Here is a 23,088-nt window from a genome sequence, read left to right as displayed (position 1 = left end):
GCTAGTGACTCAGTTAATCGGGACGAAGGAATGAGTTTGTTATTGGATGGTTTGCGCGCTGTTAACATAGTTTCTGTGGGTGGTTTTGTTGGAGTTGTAGGCCACGTATTTTTTCTTGTGTTTCTGTGCTTTCCCCCTTGTCAGATTCGTATGTTAATGTATGAGACATACTGAATTGTTTTGTATGTGTTAGTTTTGCATATTTCAGTGCATAATTTTAATGAGTTGAATGTATTTCAGGGCGTTGTGTCGGTGACAGTTTCTGGTATTTTCTCTTCACTTTATGGCCAAAAAATATATAACAAACGTTATCTCCAAATTTTCAGCGATACCCATAAGTTTCCAATTACTTCACTGTCTAATAAAGGAAACTTATGCATTTTTTTGTGTGTGTCGGTGTGATATAATTATTATTTGTATGTGTTAAAAATGAGAATGATTAGGTACATTTTCTTGTAACCATTTTTTTGTTTTCTTAGTTTAAAATTTTAAATGTAATGGTCACTTTGCATTGTAACTGTAGATATGTACTTTTATCTTGTCTTGTTTTCATGTAGATCGTGGCAGGCGCAATACATGTGATGAAATCCAAATCCAAGAATTAAAAAATCTTCCTATTTTTGATTTCTTTCTTTTTTTGCTTTACGTCGCACAGACACAGATAGGTCTTATGGCGACGATGGGACAGGGAAGGGCTAGGAGTGGGAAGGAAGCGGTCGTGGCCTTAATTAAGGTACAGCCTCAGCATTTGCCTGGTGTGAAAATGGGAAACCACGGAAAATCATTTTCAGGGCTGCCGACAGTGGGGTTCGAACCTACTATCTCTCGAATACTGGATACTGGCCGTACTTAAGTGACTGCAGCTAATTTTTTGATTTCTATTAGTTGGCAGGTATGTATTCCATTGTCTGCACTTGAAATGAAAAGTAACAGATTCAATGCACCTTTCAAATCCTTAGTAATGCCACTGTAATTACCAAGACTCAGCAGACTGCCACGTATGGCCAAACATTTCCAGGAAATATCTGTAGTACTCTGCATTTATTTGTACTGACAAGTTTTCTAAATGTATAAACCTACACTGCCATGCAGTTTAGTCTTTATTCTATTGCTGTCTGTAGTGAAGAGGTACTCTGGGACTGCGCCTGCGATTATCTGCAAAAGAGAGGTAACGTCATTGTCAAAATAGGATATAGGATTTATGTCAGAACGTGTCAGGGGAGTATCTGTCTGACTCGTTGGCTGAATGGTCAGCGTACTGGCCTTCGGTTCAGAGGGTCCCGGGTTCGATTCCTGGCCGGGTCAGGGATTTTAACCTTCGTTGGTTAATTCCAATGGCCTGGGGGTTGGGTTTTTGTTCTGTCCCCAACTTCCCTGCAACTCACACACCAAATAACACTATCCTCCACCACAATAACATGCAGTTACCTACACATGGCAGATACCGCCCACCCTCAACGGAGGGTCTGCCTTACAAGGGCTGCACTCGGCTAGAAATAGCCATACGAAATTATTATTAGGTTAGTGTCTGCATTTTAGTGGTATCCGTAAGGAGGGGTTTCATTGTATCAAGATTCACTGTAAATTTGAACTACTACTTAATTTTTATGCTGCATCTTTTGTACATGACTGTTCAAAAAAATGAGTTGATACTGCTGCTGCAGGAAACTCTTTAGTTCCTTTGTAAGTGGTTTAATAAAAAAAAAATCTACGTTGTCATTGTGAGAGTCATAGAGCATTGACAATGCAGATGAAAAATAGATTTTGTGAGGAGGACAGGGGATGGGTACTTGCAGTTTTATCGCATGAAGCGGGAGAACTCCTCACACCAGCCCTGCATTGGTACCCAGTTACGCACAATATATTCATTCCCGGTGCATCTCTGTCTATCCAGGTACATTTCTTATTCTTCAACGTGGCACCATTCTACACTTCTTCTTTCCAAGTTCTGCTTTCTTTTGAAGAGACAATTTATTTTTCCTCGGCTGGCCTCTAGGTCTATTGCCTTTCAAATCTTTTTGGAACTCTATTTCGGTCCATTCTTCTTGGCCACTTCATCCTTGACAGAGGGGTTCTGAATCTCTTGACAGATCACTTCATTTAGAATCTTATCTCTTCTTGTTTTCTGGAGCATTTCTGTAGCTTGGAGTCTGTTGTTGTACTGGCTGTAGGCTATTTCTCGTATGAAGGAGGTCTGATGAGAAAATTCTCTTGTTTCTTAAAGGGATTTGGTTGTCCCACATGGTGGTAAAATGAGAGTTCCTGTAGGGGATTGACTATCTCTGGTTACAACACTACTGTGGTACTGGGAGCGGTGAACTTCTTGTAGGGCCTCTCCACCCAACTTGATGCTGACAATGCCTGCTAACTGTTTTCCTGTGACTTAAATTTTAAGGTGCTGCACAGCTTAGAACCTCAGTCTGTTAGCTGGCAACAGCCTTGTTCAAGTGTTGAATAACAGTGAATTGATTTTATCTAGGATATAATTAAAAGTGTTGTAATAATACACCAATCTGTTACGCAGAGGCCACATGACCTCACTTTTAACTTCATGGCTGGTGGAGTTTTGTGATACAAATTCTTTTAATTTTGTTAATTACCACCTATTCAATACAATAAAAATGTAATCAAAACCACAAGTAGATCTTCAATACGGACAAAAAATGACATTTATAACCTGCAATGGTGGAGTTTTACTAGGTCCCTTTCACTGTAAGCAGAGAAATTAACAAGCTTAATTTAAAGACTGTTTTACGTGAAACAATCATCATTTTCATTTCCCCTCGTCCAGCTCCTGCCAGATCAGGGTGTTGCCTCTCCTTCCACCACTCCTCTTCAGAAATCCAGTCTTCTTTTTCTTATACTGTTCTTGACAGAGTCCATCTCTTGCCCTCTTTCCTTCTATCATAGACTCCAACGCTTGTTTTACTATCCTTCCCTCCATCCTCATAACATGTCCAAACCGTCTCAATTTATTCTTCTTTTTCCACCCCTATCTCTTTTCTGACCTCAACATGTCTTACTCTGTCTCTCCTCGTCTGCCCTAACATACTCCTCAGGAACTTCATCTCACTGGCCTGAATTTTACTCTCATCTCTTGCTGTCAAAGTCTCTGACGCATGGGTATAGTACGTCTTGTACATTATCTCTCTACTTCTCATAGGAACTTCTCTGTGAAACAAGCTGCTGATTGATGACTTCAGTGTTAATTAGGTACTGTGTTTGTTTGTTTGTTTCAGAACTCTTCAGCAGAGATTAACCAGACTACTGAAGGCTTCTTGTCATCCATACTTAATGATGAAGACTTACAGTTGATGGACATGGCTATGAATGAAGGTGAGTGCACAATTCTTTAATATCATACTGTGGACCCATAGTATACAGACTAAAGATATACAACTCCTTGCCCACCTTCGTAGCCTAGCAGGGAGAATCATTCCACAAAAGGTCTTAGTAGCTGGAAGATAGTGCATAGTTACATCTTCAGTCCACTGTTGACCTTATGCCAGGCTCAGTTTCCCATGAAACATTGGGAATTAGAAACCCAGCTTCACCACAGCCTGTAAGTCCAGAAATATATGAATCACTTCATGCAGAAAGAGCCTAAGTCCAAAATAGCACATTTTCAGGAAAACATAAAAATAATATTTTGGAATAAAATATCACCTGTATCACATTTAAATCAAGTCCAGTACAGCTCAGTTATGGATGGTGTCTGTGTTCAGCTACGTCATGTTGCATTTAGAGGCTGTCCTCCTGGGATAACCTTACAATTCTTGACATTTCGAATAGTTCCTCTCCATGCAAAAATGTAATCGATTTGGATTTTGCTTTGCCACTTGTATACATTATAAGGTGTTCATCTTTTGCCTCAAAGAAAGTATCGAGCAAGGCTGGATCATAAACCTTTACAGTTAGAATGTTTTCACCATCTTCATTCCATAACCATATCCTCCATGGGATCTCTTAAACCATAATCTTTCTCATCCTGTATGACCATTAAGATCTCCAGCCACTAATTCATGCTGGGCAACATTGCTTAGGACTGCATGTAAGTCAGACAGACTAAACGCGTGAGGGGTATTGGACATACAGGAAACTCCACACAAAGAAACAGAAATGGAGTTGTAATGCAATCCTAAGTGGTTTTAAAAAAATTTCATCATTACATGTGGAAAAGATAACAGACACCTTTCGAGAAAGGGGGATCGCTTTCTGTGAATGAGTTCAGTCTGATCTTTGCCTACTTTATGGATAAGAAGATCAGAGGAAGTGTTGACATCCTGTAAGACCGTGGTTTCCAGAAAGAGCCCAAATTGAAGGAAGTGAACTGGAATGCGAGAATACTGCAAACCATTTGAAATCAGGTGGTCTGTAACTGGCCGAAACTAATGTGGGAAAGAAGAAAAACTTAGTGATTTTTACCCACTGCCAGGTGACAGAAGCCAGCACTGCTGTAACCCAATTTTAGTCAGTTGATCTTGAAACATCAATGCGGTCTTCTACTTCTATACCAGCAGGGCGAGTGTCCTTCTGGGACACATCACTGTAGCGGAGAGCTCTGTACATTGTACGTATGTCCAATCCTTGTCCTTTTTCTTCTATGGGGTCAAGTATGAAGCGAGATGAATCTTCATAGCGAGTTTTTATGACCGGATGCTTTTCCTGAAGTCAACCTCATCAGAGGAGTTAATGAGATGAAACCAATGACATGATATATAAGAGTAGGAATTGGAGAGGGTGAAACCTGGTACTGGCCACTCCTGTCGAATACCACCAAGGGGTCTGCTCAAGCAGGGTGCGAAATCGCGGGGGGGGGGGTTGGGAGGGTTCCCCCCCACCGATGATTTTATCTCAAAGGTTCCCCCCCACTAAAATTGCCCAGGGGAGATTCCTTCATTATAAAATGAGGAAAATTTAACACATGTGTTACTGAAATCAATGTATTTTACTGTGCATATTACACATAAGTTAGAAATAACAGGATGACTGCCAGACCTTGAGCAATAAAACAAAGCAGCGGTGGCAACTCCGCACATGCAGCCTATTTTTCATGTTTCATACTGTCAAGTCCACCTGAAACCTGGGAATAATTTTCCATTGAACATAATTCTTTTTATAACAACGGAATTCAAACAAAAACATTATAAATTTACATTTTTAAGGGGAGGGGGTAATTTACTTAGAAGGGAATTATATACCCCTGTATACTGTTTGAAGTAAAAACTAGTAGTTAAGCCCTACGATCCTTCTCCCCCCCCGACCATTCTTTCCAGATTTCGCACCCTGTGCTCAAGGCTTCACATCCCCATCAGACATTCGAATCACCATCAACAGCGCCATATGCCCTTGCTCCATATGAACACTGTGGAGAAGTTTGGAATTGAATCCAGGCTTTTGGCACGGAAACTAATGATATACGACCACCTCCTCTACTATGCCAGCTAACATTCTGATGGTGAACATTTTTTCGACCAATGGGACTCGAACCGGCTAACCACTGTGTCAGGGCATTATAGACTTCACTACCAGGCGGGCATGTGGAGGGCACTCTGCAGCAGGTTTATAAAATGTTTCACCAGAAAAATGAGTAATTACTGTACATAGCCTCCAAGTTTTCTGTAGCTGGGATTGTAGCATAGTGCCAGGTAGGTTTCTATGAGTCCCTATACCTGTAAATAACCATTTACTGTGACTTGAAAAGGGCAGCATATCAAGCATATGGACTTGAAAACAAAGAGCTATGCCAAGTTTCCTTTACGTGCCAGCATGAAGTCCAAGACTCAACCTGTGGTGTAGCCACATGTGTTGAGTAGCTGTTTATAAGCATGAGGACAGAAAGCAGCACCATCACGGAGTTTATGGCAGGTGGTAGGAGGGAAGCAAGGGATAAAATAACACAATGTCTTTGACTCAGAGACACAATTTATTTTCTGGATATTCTCTCTCTTAACTGTGTGAATTACAATATTTTTTCAATGAGAAAGTTAACATATAGCAAAATCCATTGTTAGATAATAAGTCTCTTTTGTCCACATAATTACTTCATTTAATTTAATTTAGAAAAATATAAATAAGGGAAAATCATTGAAGTTGGAAGGGTGCTAGCTGAATTTTCAGTCTATTACCCAGTACACCCCATGTTACATGCTATGAAGATATTTGAACGTATCATCGAAAGCAGGTTAAGGGGAATGGTCCACTTTAAAAACAAGGAATGAGGGTTTCTAAAAAGTTGCGATACTATGCATGCTATTCATGAAGCTCATTTGCTCATAGCAAAACAGTGTGTAAAGTCAAAACATGTACACTTTGCCTTTCTGGATCTAGAAAAGACTTATGATCATGTGCCTCCTGAGCTGATTTGTTGCACCCTATGAAAGCATGGCACCTGAGGGTTCTCAAACTCAGTTGGAGTCCCTCAGGGATCGGTTCTCTCTCCTCCAACTTTCATCTTATTAGTGAAGAGCTTCAGAAACCTGTGCCATGGACTGCACTGTATGCTGATGGCCACTGTGATCAAGGAGGAGCTTTAGCTACAAGCACAAATGTGGAAAACTGCCTTAATGAGCTTTGGCCTGTGGCTGAATTGAAAGAAATCAGAATATCTTAGCACAGACCTGAATGAAAGGGATACCATTAATATCAATGGTATTGACATACAAAAAAAACAAGAATTTAAATACCTCAGCTCGATAATTACTGAGAGTGGAAACCTTCAGAGAAGAATAAACAAGAGCAGAGGCATTACTTTGCTCTGGGATAGTTAATTTCCATACTGGCTTAGATAAAAAATATACCACGGTGTCATCCGGCCAGTTGCACTCTACGGTGCCAAATGTTGGCCGGTTACCAAGGATGTGGAACAACGAATTGTTGTGATGGACATCTTGACCTGATACTTCTTGAATATGTGACAAACAATGAAGAACAGGGTAATATGGAGTCTCCAATCATAGAAAAGAGAAAAGAAAGCTGTCTACAGACACATAATGCGAGCAGAGGAATCTACTGTGGCGAAAAGGACTTCTGGCTTTATACCTTGCAGCCTACACCCTGACAAGATTGGGCCAAAGTAGCGGATCCTGCCTGGGAAAGAAACGTTCGTCTGCTGCTTGGTTCATACAGCACGATTGCAGTGATACTATTTTGAATCTCCTCTTTCTCTCTTGTTTGACAGGCGTATCAGTAATGGGATCTATTGACTGGGAAATATTTAATCTGGGGTGTGAAAGCAGCACGATTTGTTGCAGGTGATTTCTGACGAAAGAGTAGTGTTATGAAAATGTTGCAATGTTTGAAATTCATGATAAATGTTTGGAGCTGTCAGCAGAAAGATGGAGTTGAATGACATTAGTAGATGAATGAAGTTGAGTGGAGTTTTTGAAAGTAGGAAAGATCATCGTCGTCGGCGTAGGCCTTAACTCGTTTCCGAGTAATTCACTTCCATCTGTGGATGTACTGTTGATGTTTGAACAGATCAATTCTAGCATGGAATAAGAGTCCACAAATATTGCACAGAGTTGTTGGAGGAGGGCGTGGTTGTGCTGCACGAAGTTTTCGTGTTTCCTTCCTCGCCTCTTCACATCTGCGTTGTTCCCCTTCAAACAGACTGACGGCAGCCGGGATGGTCCAGCGCCAAACTGTACGGTCTTGAGCAAGGATGTCCCAGGTTTGTGGATTGAGACCTGTCATCTTCATAGTGTGCTTAAGCTGGCCCTTGTAGCGCCTCATGGGGGCTCCACGAGCTCTGGTGCCGGAACAAAGGTCACCATACAGGATTTGGCGTGGAAATCTGGTATCACTCATCCGACGGACATGGCCAATCCATCTGAGCTGATGATCAATGATGGATGATTCTATGCTCTTGGCCTGGGCTTTCTCAAAAACAGCAATGTTGGTGACATGGTCTTCCCTTTTGATCCTAAGGATGGATTGTGGTGGGAGCGCTGAAGCTTTTTCAAGTCACGGTAAAGGCTCCAAGTTTCACAACCATATAGCAATGTTGTGATGACAACAGCATGGTACACCATGAGTTTCGTCTTCACGGCGCACTGATGACCTAGCTGTTAGGCCCCTTTAAACAAACACCATCGTCTTCACGGTCATGAACACCCGGTGTGATAGTCGTCCAAATGCTGCATGGGCAGCACCAAAGATGAAGATAAAGAGGCCAAATTGGGGCAAATACTTGTTTATAAGATGAGGCATTATTTATCAAGGAAGATGTTTTATACCTTTCCAACTTCTTTGAAATCATTTAAGAAAAGACTAGGTGCCACCTGGGGGAAGACACCCCAAATTACAAATCATTGATTGATTGATTGATTGATTGATTGATTGATTGATTGAAGCAAATGTAGATGCCTACTTGATTCCCTTCACTCATTCAAGTAACTCGAACCAGTCTTTAGGGGATTGAAGTTGATAGTCAAGTATGAGTGTGTTTCCACAGAGAGGAAGATAAGAAGTTACCGTGTGTGATGCAGTGCGCCTGTATAGTGTGAAATAGTAGCTAAATGTGTGAAAGTGAATCTAGCTGTGTGATGAAGGTCACTCGCCGATCAAAGGTCATGTTGTATTTCAACCATGAATTGCAACTTTCTTATCTTTGATGTTGGTCAACATTCAGCTGTTCATTATAACTACCAACATTACATCAGAACAGCCATAAATTGTGAATTAGCGTGCCTTGAACAGTACAGGCCGTACTTTGAAAAATCACATTTTGTCCGTAGTTGTGGTTCAGATATATCCTTAGTGTATTTCCACAGAAACCTGAGTACCTGTTTGAGGAAGGTTTTTCTCTTCCTTTGGCTAAAAACATTTCACTGGATATTTCTTGAGAAAGAACTATGGTTCAGTTCCTAGCCAATGCCTGTACGATCTTTCAAATGAAACTAGAGGACCCGTGCTGCTCTCCAGCATTCGTTATGTTGTTTATAAGTCAGATAACTCATCTTGATATTGTTTTGCCTGCCCTTTTCAATGGTTTTATCAACATTTAATAAGAAGCATTATGCCGCAGTTTGCAGTCAGACTTCATCCATTCTTGCGTCATCATGCCGTCTGTTTGGTAAAAATGTATCGTTATATTCACTTTTTTTTTTACACTGCAGTTCTTGATGTAAAGCTTGGTATTGTGTCATAGAAGGCAATGGTATTTTTAATCGCGTTGTCTTGTGAGCTCATAGGTTAGTCTTGAAGGAGCGTTTTTTGCCAGGTAGAGGACTTTTTTAAGAGACATGGCTTTCACTCTTTCTAGTGTACTTAGGTTATCTTTCAATAGGTGTAATGGAAATCAACATTCTATATCATCTGATGGCCAGGCAGGCATCAATTTTTGGAAATGCATTGGCACTGCTGGTGGCTTCAAGTAGGCTATGCAGTGGCCTCCATGGTATGCACTAGCCTTGCGTCTTGGTAGGTGTGCTAAGTACCAACTGATGAGCCCAACTTCGCACACGAGGGCGGAACGCAGGCAACCAAGAATGAGTTACCTGGAAAAATTTATATTGTCCAATAACGGACTATTATATTGGTATTATATAAATTTACTCATTCAAGACAAATAATTCATGTTCCCAATGGGAATCAACATCTATATCATTCGATAGGTGTTCCGAGATAATGATGGTGTCTGTCTGTACATAGACTTTTTTCTCTTAGCAGCATGTACGTTATTAGGAATGCTGTGCCATCTGATGAATATATATTTGGAAGGTGGGAAAAATTAGAGAATCATGATTAACCGGCAGGTAATTCTGGAGAGAATAAAACAAAAATGAAGCAATCGGTCCAGGAGAACGGACGGACGGACAGATTTGCCAAAGCTGTTTTTTAATAAACTCTCCTAATATGTAGATGGTGTTAAGATTCTACATAAAACTATAGGTTGTGTGGCTATGATAACATCAACAGTCACGTACAATTAAAAGTTTGTTTATTTATTGAGAAAATCAGACTTTCTTGTCTCACCTGTATATTGTCATCTCTGGTCATGTTCCACTAATGATATAATAAGGAAGCACATTCCATGAGCCGTACTTCCACAATGGAAAGAACACTTGTATTTCTTTCGCTATTTGTTTCATCAGCTGGGGAGAAAGTAAAGTGTGAGCTCTCCAGACGGAGGAGATAAGGTTGTTGGCCATCCGATGTTCAGAGCCTGGGAAGTTAGATGTGAAGTGGAAAGGAACTTCTGTTAAGATGAAATTAAAATGTTGTTCTCAGAATTTAAATTTAGATCTTGACAAAAACTTAGTAACATATGAAGTGATTTTGGAAAGTCAGTTCAGTAGTCAGTTGTCATCATCATCATCATCATCATCCTCTAACTCCATTTTCCACTTCTTCCCATCTTCATACATTTTTTGTTCTTGGACATCCGATGAGAAGCCCTTTTCCTCTTTTTCCATTTTGACTGTGTCTATCCACCATTTACTTTTTCCTTCCACTTTGAGGTACAGTTCTCTCACCGCTCATGCCGCCAGAGTCTACACTTTTGTCTTAACATTGGCTATAGGAACCTCATTAATAGAACTTCCCCCATGAGTAGGCTGAAGTATATCGATTACAAAAGTCATTGGTGAATGTCTCGGATAGAAATAAATAATAATGATATAATTGGCTTTACATCCCACTAACACTTTTCCGGTTTTCGAAGACGCCGAGGTGCCGGAATTTAGTCCCACAGGAGGTCTTTTATGTGCCAGTAAATCTACCGACACGAGGCTGACGTATTTGAACAACTTCAAATACCACCGGACTGATCCAGGATCGAGCCTGCCAAGTTGCGATCAGAAGGCCAGTGCCTTAACAGTCTGAGCCACAGTCCGGCTCGGGTAGAAAGGAACGTGAAATTCAGGAATAAAGTATGAAGTACAGTACGGTGTAGAGTTCATCATGTGTTACACAAATGATTGCGGAATATGGTTATTGAACGATAGTGATATCGTGAAGTTGCGTCCAGTTGAGTTCAAGAGAATCCCACATTTGTGGGAGAAATTCATGGATTGTGCCCCGAACACCAATCACGAGTCTATGAACAGAGATCTTGTCTTGATTATATTTGCATTTATAATAAGTTTCCGGTTGGCTTCTTGATGTCCACCTCTTCAGGCTGGCTAACTTGTGACTCGAAGTGCACTGTAGGATCTAAGATTACTCCTTGCTTGCTAGCTGGTTGAAAGGCTATCATGTCATTATGTCTGTTACTCCCATCAGTTCATTTCTGATCTTGTCCTGCCTGCTCATTTGATTCGTAGTTGTGGTGAATCTCATTTTTGCTGAGGACTTTGTTCATTAGAGTAAATTTCTCAAAACTGTAGTTGGTATGAGACATAGTTGTTTTGGCTTCCCAGCCTATTTTGCTGTTTCTGACTTGATTATAAAAGTTAGATACATTCTAGGTCTTGTTGAGTATTTTCCTGCTTGATTATGTTCTCTTCTGAGATCAAATGCAGAATATAAGCTCATGGAACAAAAACAAAAAAAAAAAGGTCACCCTAGTGCGCACACACACAGATGGACCGTTAAGCCTGTACAGATGGCGCAGCGAATGAGCGCACTGCCTGTACGTGTGCATAAGGAAGTAGTGATCAGTGAGACAGTGATGTTTCAAGCGGACACTGTACGTCAACATAGATAGATGTAAGGATGTGACAGAGTAGCAAAAAGGGGCAATCGTGTTCGGCCGTGCCCATGGCCATACGGTGGGTGAAGTTGCTCAATTTGTTGGCGTTTCCCAGCGGACTGTTCAACGTGTCTACAAGCAGTGGTGTACTGCACGTGGCCACGAAACATGACGTCAGAATTGTGGTCGGAAAAAGATCCTGACTCATAGGGACCCGAGCCGCGTTTCACGGCTGGTGAATCAAAATCGCTTCCAAACCTGACAGGAATTGCTGCAGTCAGTGAATGAAGGTCCATCCCAACCTATTAGAAAACACTGTGGCAGGAACTGCATGCAATGAACATATAGAGTCTGTGACCTTACAAGAGGCCATTGCTCAGACAAGCACATACAGCTCCGTGTCTTGAATGGGCTAGAAATCATTGAACGTGGACTGGCGGAACATAATGTGTTCTGACGGATAACGTTTTTTGCCTGTACTCCAATGACACGCGTGGAGTGCACCGAAAGCCAAATGAAGCATTTTATCCTGGATATGTGCAAGGTCGGGTTCAAGCCGGAGGTGGGTCTGTGATGTTTTGGAGGTATTTTTCGTATCATGGATTGGGCCCGGTCACTGAGATGAACCAGCATGTTTATTTAAATATTCTGGATGATCAGGTGTTGCCTTTCAGTCAACATCTGCATCATGAGTATGCTATTCATACCCCAATTTTTCAAGATGACAACATCGGGCTGGACGCATATGTGACTGGTTTTATGAACACTCCCCCACCCTATTACATCTTGATTGGTCTGCAAAATAACCTGATTTGAACCCCATTGAAAGTCTGTGGGACATGTTGGAACAGCAGGTAAAATGGTGGCATCAGCATCCCTGCAATTGGATGGAATCACGCGATCAGATCCTCAGTAAGTGGCTTAACCTGCATACGACATACCTGCACAACTGTATGGGTTCGCTTCCTAACCGAATCCCGGCGGTTATCAAGTCCAGAGTCAGAGTTAAACTGTATTAAATGCTTCTTGTAATGATTTCTTCATGGGTGACTTAATTGCTTGTCCAGTGAGCTTACTTGAAATGGCAAGCTGATTTTAATTGAGTTTCCTCCGAATAGATCCTCTGCCGTCTTTGTTTTGTTCATGTTCTTTAAATTTGTTCCAAATGGTCTGCATCTCCTCATATGAACACTTCATCAACAAATACCATGGTGTTCGATTTGTTGTCTGTTTCCTTGATAGATTTTATGATCTGGTCCATTACTTTGATGTACAAGGAGTGGTACTTCTCCTCGCTTTGTCTGCAGCCATTGCCTATCTGAACACAAGTGTAATAATTATTATAAAGCATCAGTCCAAAATATTGGGACTTGAAGACACTCGAGGCATTCCCAGATCTCATTCGGAGGAATATGGGCTTCCTTCCAGGCATTCCACTACAGTAGAGAACGCGATGAAACTAGAGGGAGTAGAATGCAAAACAGAACACAGCCAGGTCAGACTGCCTCTAGCCGCTCTCTGTAAACAAATAGGTATTCTGAGAAAAACCCTCACACCGCTTACAGCTGTGCTACCATTCCATTCAGAGAGGTCGAGGTGTGTGTCTTTTTTTTTCTCGACTTGTAAAAAGTACAGCTTCTTTATTCATTGTACTCAGTTGTGGAAAGAACTCACACTGCAGAAGAAAAAAAAGCAACATTTTGTAAAGAGATAAAAGGAATGTATAGTTAGAGAAACCTTCTGTACATAACCTTGGTTATTTGTATGTTTGTGGGAGAGTGAATGAATATTTATGTGGTTACAAGTTTGTGAGAATGAGTGATTCGGCCTAGCTTTTCACGCGTATGCAGGTAGAATTATTTGATAATGTACAACAGATCCTGTGAATAACTTATTATGTAGATCATATTTCTTTGTAAATATGATGATTGTATATAAGCACATTCTGTAACCCCTGTGGTTATTTGAAATTGTAATTCGACTGAGGACGGAGGTAGGCACCTTGGTGAACTTAGGGCCATACTCTTTCTCTGTTTGCCATTCCTAAATTGTACATGGAAGTATTTATGAAAATTAAATTATGGTAATAGTAATAACACCATCGTAGGCCTTTTCAGTGTCCAAAAAAAACCATTGCGAAGCTCTTTCGATGTTGTCCAGTATTTTTCTGTCAGTATTTACACTGCAGAAATAAGATTGATAGTGTATTGATCTTTTCTGAAACCATGTTCATCTCCAGGTGTCCACTTGTCTTCCTTCCTTAAGTGTTCCATCTTTTTCTTGGTCTGCCTCAGTTGTCCTCCACAAGCCATTCTCTTGCTGCTCTGTTTTGGTTCATTCTCTTTGCAACATGTCATCTTGGTATGCGTTTTCAAGCCAACGAGCTCACTGTGCTGAGGTTGATTATAAATATTTATTGCTGGTACAGTTTCATACATAAACATTTCCACCTGTCTCAGTAGCCACCTGATTTAGCTGGCAACCAACCTTGACCTTATCTAGTGAACCTGCCTGAGCTGTTGTTTGTTTTGATGAGGTGTGGTTTATCAGTGAACAGAAAGTGCCAAGTCATGCCCCAGCTCGCCGCTGTGGGAGTTGATTCGTCATTGTGTCTTGTGAGTGCACCATGGCTGGGGTCTCGGCCCCTTTGCCCTTCTGGTTATGTGAGTATGATAGATAAGGATAAGGACGTGAGATATGGTTGTCATCTGCCCCTTGAGACGGAACTCACCTGTTGTGTATAACATTGTGGCAGATCAGTCTCCCAACTCACATATGTAACAGTATTTCTCCTCTATTTTAGATTTCATTGCTTTCATGGAAAGGAGTATTTTCAAGAGGTCAAAGTGCACATTATAAGTTTCTTTTTCGAATGTTGGCACCATGTGTTTGAAATTACAAAGTCGAAAGTGATAAATTTGTTCACTGTTTGCACCTTCCATTTGCTTCCTTACAACTCTTTTACATTTGAGCAACCTCAGGTGTGTTAAGTTTCTGAATGAGTGCAAAACAAATTATAAATGTATGTAATTGTTTGAATGTTCTAGATAAATACTTGTATAAATTAGCAGTATAATGAAGAACGAAAAAGTTGCAGAATAGTCAATAATGGTAATAATGTTGTGTTGAGGTCTTTTTGCAAAATCTCCCTTACTTTTAATTTGAAACCTGGCAACTCTTAGCAGTTGTTGAAAGATTCCATTGATTGAACCACTTGCCTTTACATAACATGCCTGTACAACATGAAAATGATAATTTTGATTTACTTAGTGTGAGTGAAATGAGGTCCAGCTATTCAGTACATAAATTTTAAAAACTTTAAATTTACAAAAATGTGTAAAAATTGGTTATATTGTCATTAAGGTACTAGATTCAACCATACTTGGGTCATCCTCAGTCATTACATAGTCAAAATTGGCACAATTAAAAACATTGAAACATACAAAACATCTAAAAACGAATCTGTGTTTAAAAAAAATGTCTTGAAGATTGACACCAATGTCCATCAGTTGCAATATGATGTACAGGAAATGACACTGTGTTGTTCATGCTGTGGGAATCAGTCTTAATCTTAATCTTAAACTTGAAAATTGGCTGAGGGAGACATCTACGAATTAGTAGTGTGAAAACAGTGGCCTAGTTGTCTGGCTCCATGGCTAAGTGGTTAGCATGCTGGCCTTTGGTCAGAGGGGTCCCGGGTTCGATTCTCAGCAGGGTTAGGAATTGTAATCAATAATTGGTTCATTTTGCTGACATGGGGACTGGGTGTATGTGTCGTCTTCTTCATCATTTCATCCTCATCACCATGCGCAGGTCGCCTACGGGAGTCAAATCAAAAGACCTTCATCTGGCGAACCGAACTTTCCTCGGACACTCCCGGCACTAAAAGCCATGCACCATTTCATTTACACTGTCCCAGTTGATGTTTAAAGCTGTCAGTATGGATCAAATGTCTGAATTTAGAATAGATGTCTGGAAAGAAAAGGAAAAAGAAAATGAACCACTGTTTGTATGAAGAAAAAATGAAAAGATGGGTATTATACGAGACTTACCCCTCTCACACAGCTTCAAGGGAGTCTTTCACCAACAGCAGAGTGTGCCTCACTGATTGCCAAGTCGAAGCAGGGGCTAGCTGTAGGAGTTCAGGTTGCTGGATGAGGGGGAGCAGTAAGGGGAAGTAGGGGTAGTGAGAGGCCAGCAGGGCTAATGGAGATTCTGTTCATATTAACTTTGTTTGTTATAAATAGGAACTATTATATCAAATAAAATGTTGGGCTTTTCAGGTATTTCACATAGATTGTAATTAGGATTGAAGTATTGTTCCAAGTGAATAAAGTCATTTTGGAGAATATTGAGTAGAGTGTGTTTTCCCACGATCTTCAAGATGTCCTTATCTTGATTAATGGATGTGAACTGATGATTGGAATCAGACATGTTGGCTCATGGCAGAATACTGATTGTATTTTTACCATTAACGTGCTCTAAATGACGCGTAGTGAAGTTTCTGCCTGTTTGACCCACATACGTTGTCACATGTGTTGCACTTAAGTTTATAAACTGTAGACTTGAAATATCTATTACGTGAATTGATTAAATGTATTTTACAGTTGTGTTAACTTAGATGCTGGGCTAACTGGCATTACAATATTAAATGTGATGCAAGTGTAATGGACTAGTATAACTTGGAAACAATTATCTAAACCCATGGGTTTATAAATAGAAAATATCGAGCTGGATTAGTAGGTGTTGTTATTATTTACGTAGTTATGTACGGACTTCACTTGGTATAAATCGTGGTCGTATAATTTATTATTTGTGTGTTGTATGATCTATCTTGTGTAACAAAACATGTGAGGTTATGTCACGATACGTCTGCTATATGTATATTTTTGACTTTATGAACAGCATGTAATTTATTATTATATGTAAATATTATGTATAAATCCGATGTAATATTATGCAGCACAGGGTAAGATTCCAGAACAATGCACCTTTGACACTGAGTTTTATAGAATATTTGAACCATTTGTACATAGGTTATTGGAGACTTGAGAAGATATGAGAAAACATGTTGTGTCGTACTTTTCTATTGTCGCGGCCACCAAATTAGGCGGGTGAGGAAAACTGCGCTGTCGTCAGATATGGGAGCGGCAAAGCGACAGATGGTCGAGAGTCGCTTATCTCCGAGCACGGATTGGCAACGCTGATCGTACAGTGCTGTCTAGTTGAAGCCCATCCGCTCCAGGCCACCTTACCCATGTCATTCCCTGTCATGCAGCTGTTGAGCTCACACCGTAAGTGCAGTTAAAATGGATAGTGAATGTGAATTGATTTGGGCTCAAGTCAAGAGAGAGGTGGCAGAGAGGACCAAGACATTCAAAATAAAGGACGTAGAAAAACTCATGTCAGAAGCCATCGACCGTGTGACTGCTGCAGATTGGGAAAAGTGCTTCAATCGCGCGGAAAATCTTAAATCAGACAATTGGGCCAAGGAAATAGTAAGGGACGAAAGAATGGAGCCATTCATCATCAGTGTAAATGACGACTCCACAGATAGCAAGATGTGTGATGACAGTGACTAAGAAATCTTAGACTGCCTTGAAGCTAGAACCCGATTCTTAATTCATTGTAAATTAATGTTAACCTATTATTTAAAGTAGTTCATTTTCCATATTACTCAGTACAATATACAGTATTCAAATATTTAAAGTTATAATGTAATAAAACAGATACGGATTAATATGTAGTCCGAAAGTATTTACGGCGTCCTGCAGCCTATGCTGGCGCGCGCGCTGCCCCGAACTGCCCTCAGCCAGCGACATTTACATGATCGCTTTCCGGGCCATTTTCCAGGAAAATTACAAGACTCACGGAAATATGTTTCAGATGAAAAATATAAGTCAGGCAATTTTTTACATTTTTCCCGCAGACACAATTTTATTGGCTGATAAAATAAAAACTTGGCCGCCTACTGAAATTTTCAATACATGATTCTACGGATTTAAATTTACTCGTTCAAGATTTTATTTTTAATAATTATTTGAAGTGGTTTATATGGAAAATAGTTATACCACTGAAATCAGCAATCTTTTCTGAAGCTTGTAGTATAATTTGTTTTGAAACATTGTATCAAGTAACATCAGGAGCTTGAGAGATAACAACTTGCCTCGCGCTTCGAAATGATGTGTTCAGTTAGACATTTCTTCGCCAGTTGCTACATAACCTTGGCAACAGCGTAATTTCTCTGACCCGCCTAATTTGGTGGCCGCGACAATAGAAGCCTGGCCAGGCAGGGTATATAGAGACAGTCTTGGTTAGTAGAATTGAGTTGAGAGTGTAAGTCATTAGCCGAGTGTGTGAATTCAAGTTGTGATTTTGTTGTGTTGGTAGTTGGTTGACATGCTAATGTGGTTCTTCTTCTTCTAGTCAAGTGTTTTGTTCAAGATCGCAGTTCATTAGTGTGTGTGTGTGTATAACGTGTGTATATATGTATATAATTGTAAATAAAACAGTGTAGACAGTTGACAGCATCTCCTGCATGCGTCTTTGTGAATGCGATAAATGGAGCAAGGGGGTGGGTTGACATTTTGTAAATGGTCGGCTCTATTTAGAAATATTTCAAGTTAAACATGCTTTAAATGTATTTTTTTAAAATTTTCTGCCATGAGAGCCTTTCTGATGTAGCCAATCCTAACTGATATTGACAAATTGAAGTTTTTATTGCCAAGTCTATTAACGTCGAGCTTCGGAGGCGTGGGAACAGTTGTGGTTGTAAGTACATAACTGCAAGTTCATCTGCATGTTTAAATCAGAAAGATAATGATGACTATGAGAAAAAGAAACAGGTGAAGGAACACACTTGAAGAATGAGGGGGGAGGGGTTAGTGGACAGTGGTGGTGATTATTGTTTAAGACGGCACTCCAGATATACAAATCGATATTTTGGTGAAATTTTTTTAATGACTGAAATTGAAGGGATTGCGTTTCCTTTTTTTTCTTGTCACGAAGTTATTCCGCTGAATTCAAACAATATATCACTGCAATAATGCTTTGCTTGCCTATTGTAATTTTACATTTAAATACCATTTTTCTTCCATAATATTCTGCCAAATGTAACAAAATTTGTATGGTATATGTATCACAGCTATATTAAGAAACCTGCATATGGAATTTTTGATTGCAGAATTTTTTCAAATAGTAGGGATTTTTAAGTCCAAAATTTTAAAACGTACAAATTACACAAACTTTGGTACAATATATCTCCTTATATAAATTATGTACAGAAAAATCTATACATAGTGCTTTTAAAAGAAGTATTATCTACCTAATTACGAATTTTCATTAACATGTTAATTCAATTTCATGAAAAAATGGAATTAAAAATTTTAAAAGAGAACATTTATTTTGGAAAAACTATTAATTGTATATGAAAGAAATATTCGTGATATCTCTACTTTTATGTAGGTGACATTCACACAAAGTTTCGTGAAAATATATTTTTTTTCTCCGGAGTGTCGCTTTAAGAGGAAGTACAACTGGGCAACCATCCTCTATTAACACTAATCAGAAGAAAAAATGGAAGGGATCTGACACTTTGAAAAATGAAGGTATCGGCGAAAGGAAGACAAGCGTTACGAAGGGCGTGAAAATGAAAGACTCCCTAGGTCTCGAGTTATCTGATACCTTCGGGGTCGGAAAAGAACAAGAGTTGACCAAGGGAGGTCGGATATGATAGATGAAAGTGAGGAGTCTGTTCACAAGTAAGTGTAAGCTGTGTCAGGACTCAGCTAAGGGCCCCGTGGTCGCCAACCAACTTTCCAAAGTTGAGAGCTCCCGGGGCCCTTTTAGTCGCCTTTTACGATAGCCAAGCGACACCGTGGGAGTTATCTACCGCCCCCACCCACACAGGGACACCGTGGTTAGCCGGTTCGAGTCCCGTTGGTCGAAAAAATGTTCGTCAGAATGTTGGCCGGCAGAGTAGGGGAGGTGGTGGTACACAAGTTCTAATCGCTAGATTGCGTGCCAAAAGCCTGGATTAAATTCCAAACCACTCCGCAGTACTCATCTGGAGTGAGGCCATTTGGTGATTCGTCCGTCGGATGGAGACGTTAAGCCTTGAGCAGACCCCTTGGTGCTATTCAACAGGAGTAGGCTACGTGCCGGTTCCTGGTTTCTTCTTCTTCTTCGTTCCTACCAACATATTTCACGTAATTCATTTCATTGACTCCTCTGATGAGGTTGACGACAGGAAGGGCATCCGGTCGTGAAAACTCCCTACGAAGATTCGTCCCACTTCATACCCGACCCCGTAGAGGAACGGGACATACATACAGAACCCAAGTTCGTGTCGATAAATGTAGCCTACCATACATGAAAGAAAGACGAAAAGCGTAAAAGTAGTTAAGACACACACGGCCTATTGCTTTTCTGTGGCTGTGATGACCTTTCACTAGAATGTAAATGAACTGCAGTGGTTACGAATGAATCGCAAGAAATCTACATATATAAAATAAGAGTTTTGGTCGTACATTGCTCAGAATTTAAAAAGAATGGTATTTGTTTTATCAGTAGTCTCCACAGCAACAAGAAAATCCACTTTTTTTTTTAATTTTCGGTCATGGCTGAACAGAATTATTGAATGAAAATCGGTTTGTAAAGTCGGGGATGAGCCACTGCCAATCGTGTATGCCTTATACGTTTTTAACGAACCGGTTATGATAAGTGAGAAATTCATGAATTTCGAATTTTGTCGCCTAGTCTTTATCAACGCCGAGCATTGCTAACATGGAAATATTGTTCAGTAGACTAGCACAAGCAAGGAAGAGCTTTCTTAAGAAAAGAAATTTGCTCACTTCAAATATTGATATAGGAATTAGTAAGATGTTTTTGAAGACTTTCGTGTGGAGCGTGGCATTGTATGGAAGTGAAACATGGACGATAACTAGCTCAGAAAGAAAGAGAATAGAAGCTTTTGAAATGTGGTGTTACAGAAGAATGCTGAAGGTGAGATGGATAGATCGAATCACGAATGAAGAGATACTGAATCGAATTGGTGAGAGGAGATCGATTTGGCTAAATTTGACGAGAAGGAGAGATAGAACGATAGGACACATCTTAAGACACCCAGGACTTGTTCAGTTAGTTTTTGAAGGAAGTGTAGGTGGTAAGAACGGTAGGGGTAGACCAAGGTATGGATATGACAAGCAGATTAGAGCAGATGTAGGATGCAATAGTTACGTAGAAATGAAAAGGTTAGCACAGGATAGTGTGGCATGGCGAGCTGCATCAAACCAATCTACGGACTGATGACTCAAACAACAGTACTTACTGGCGCTGAGTTTTGTCATAATTGTGCTCATTGGCCCATATCGACAAGAAAAATTGTGAAGATGATTGATTATAAACATTAGAAAAAAATCGCAAAGGAACGCCCTTTAAGAATAACGATCGCTTGAAGATTAACACAAGAGGGAGTCGTGAAAGAAGAAAGAAATCTTACGGACCCTAAAATCACAGAGTTGGAAGAAAACTAAATGTGAAAGCTCGTAAAATTGATAAACAATAACATTACATTGACCATTGTTTGTTGTTTTGTGCTTTGTCTCTTCCGCTGCCATTCATCTTCGATAGGTGCGATTCCCGCTGCGTACCGAGTAAAACAGCCTGTCTGAATATTGACGGGAAATAGCTGGAGAGTTAGATAACTTTCTTTTTTTAGTATGCCATTCCTCTGGTTCATAAATTACCTGATAACTGATATCACACTAGTTCATCATAGCAGGTATTTCAGCTATTCGATCCTTACTCTGAGGCGATGTCTGGAATGAGCAGCATGCTGTGGCCTGTTCATTCCGTAGCGAAGCACGGGCACGTCAGCTAGTAAACTATAAAGCATCGTTCGTTAATGAGAAATGTCATGTGGACGAATTAGTGAAGTATTCTGATGAAGCAGACCTGACAAATAATCTACGTGCTGGTCCATCAGATTTGATAAGATTACATTACAAACCAGATAAAAGCGACTCAATCTACTTTAAGAGGAAGAAAGATAGATAAATACGCGTAATATTCTTGGTAGTGCTAAAAACAATTTAATGTGTTTGAAGTGTTTACCGAGAGAAATATTAAAATCTCACCAAGGTACCCTGAGTTGCTTCTTTTTAAAATTGAAGTATAACGTATTTTTACGTTGAAGACTCTTTCCCTCACAGAAGGACCATCCTTGAGTATTTCCGCGTCCATATAATGTTATCCGCGTTTCTGTTTGTAAGGCTGGTTAGATTAGAGGTTATATAGGCGCCAGCTAGGAGTGAGGTACCTCACAGGACCTATGGTGACAGCCGTCAATGAGACTGGGGCTTCGGTAGAAGCTACATTGTGCTCTGGCTTGATCAATAAACACTGTACCTCATTTTCGCCGTATCCAGGGCCGTCACGTCTATCTGCGGGGCCATTGATGTAGATAACAACTTTCAGTAATGCCACTAACAATGTATAACAAGGAGAAAGTAATAGACTTCATAGTACACAGACTGTGAATACAATACTTGTTTTGTATGTGTCAAACACCATTTGCGTTTTGTATGATGTCAGGCCGTTGTAATTAGAACCAAATCCAAGCTTTATAGTAGCAGCTCACTGCCTGCATTTCTCATTCAAAGGAAAACAGTTTAATTGAAAAATAGTTCAAGTTGACAGTTTTGCATAAACCAAGAATGTTAGCGGGTAGAGATCAAGAGGAAATACTGAATTTCATGCTTAAATCAGTTTTTCTCAGTGTTGAAATTGGCAAGTTTTGCACCGGACAGCTTTATTAACCATCCGTATTCTTACTTACTATTACACACTGGTATTTTGATAATACGTTTACAATAATGTCTATCTCCTGTCAGGTTCACATTTTTGGTATAGTTTGGAATAAGCTATAAGTAGGGCTCGGATGTTTAGGAAAAGTCATATTTTTTTCTTTGCCTCTATTTTCTTGCCTGATTGGATGTTGGTGCAAATCAGATGGTTATCGTCACAATTAAGTGATTTTTATTTGTCATATAAATGCATATTTTGGCTATTTATTGTCATAAGGTCATATTTTGAGCTATTTTCGTAGAAGCGTCATATTTCGGCCATATTTTGGCGGCTTGACGACAGCTGTAGCTGTGCAAAATCATCTTCAACTTACCGAATGCGAACTAGTGTTCACAAAACTGCTTCTCGGTATCACATCTGCAGTTAATACAAGTGAAATACTCTGCCTCTTTCAAGATTGGACAGGAATTGTTTTCCAACAGTTTGTTAGAAAGTCTGGCATATATACGGTATATAGTCGGAACTTTGGAATTATATCGAGCGCAATTACTCGTTTAGAAATTGCTAGCTTAGAAATTCATGCAAGTATTGAAATCCAGTACAACAATCATATGGAATAGTTGGCGAGAGTGTAAAACGGAATCTTC

General features: G+C 40.0%; 1 protein-coding gene across 6 annotated transcripts in view; it reads left to right on the top strand.

The window, feature by feature from the left end:
* Window positions 1-23,088, top strand: part of cnc (cap-n-collar) — a 553,804-nt gene that overhangs the window by 488,418 nt on the left and 42,298 nt on the right. For all 6 annotated transcript variants that reach the window (XM_067156616.2, XM_067156615.2, XM_067156620.2 and 3 more), the window contains one exon: window positions 3,240-3,336. In XM_067156616.2, coding sequence (XP_067012717.1) covers window positions 3,240-3,336 — 97 coding nt within the window. The remainder of the gene's footprint in view (window positions 1-3,239; window positions 3,337-23,088) is intronic.

This window comes from Anabrus simplex, chromosome 12 (assembly GCF_040414725.1).
Source record: "Anabrus simplex isolate iqAnaSimp1 chromosome 12, ASM4041472v1, whole genome shotgun sequence".
Taxonomy (NCBI): domain Eukaryota; kingdom Metazoa; phylum Arthropoda; class Insecta; order Orthoptera; family Tettigoniidae; genus Anabrus; species Anabrus simplex.
Note: the sequence above shows the minus strand (reverse complement) of the source record. Positions and strands in the feature narration are given on the sequence as shown.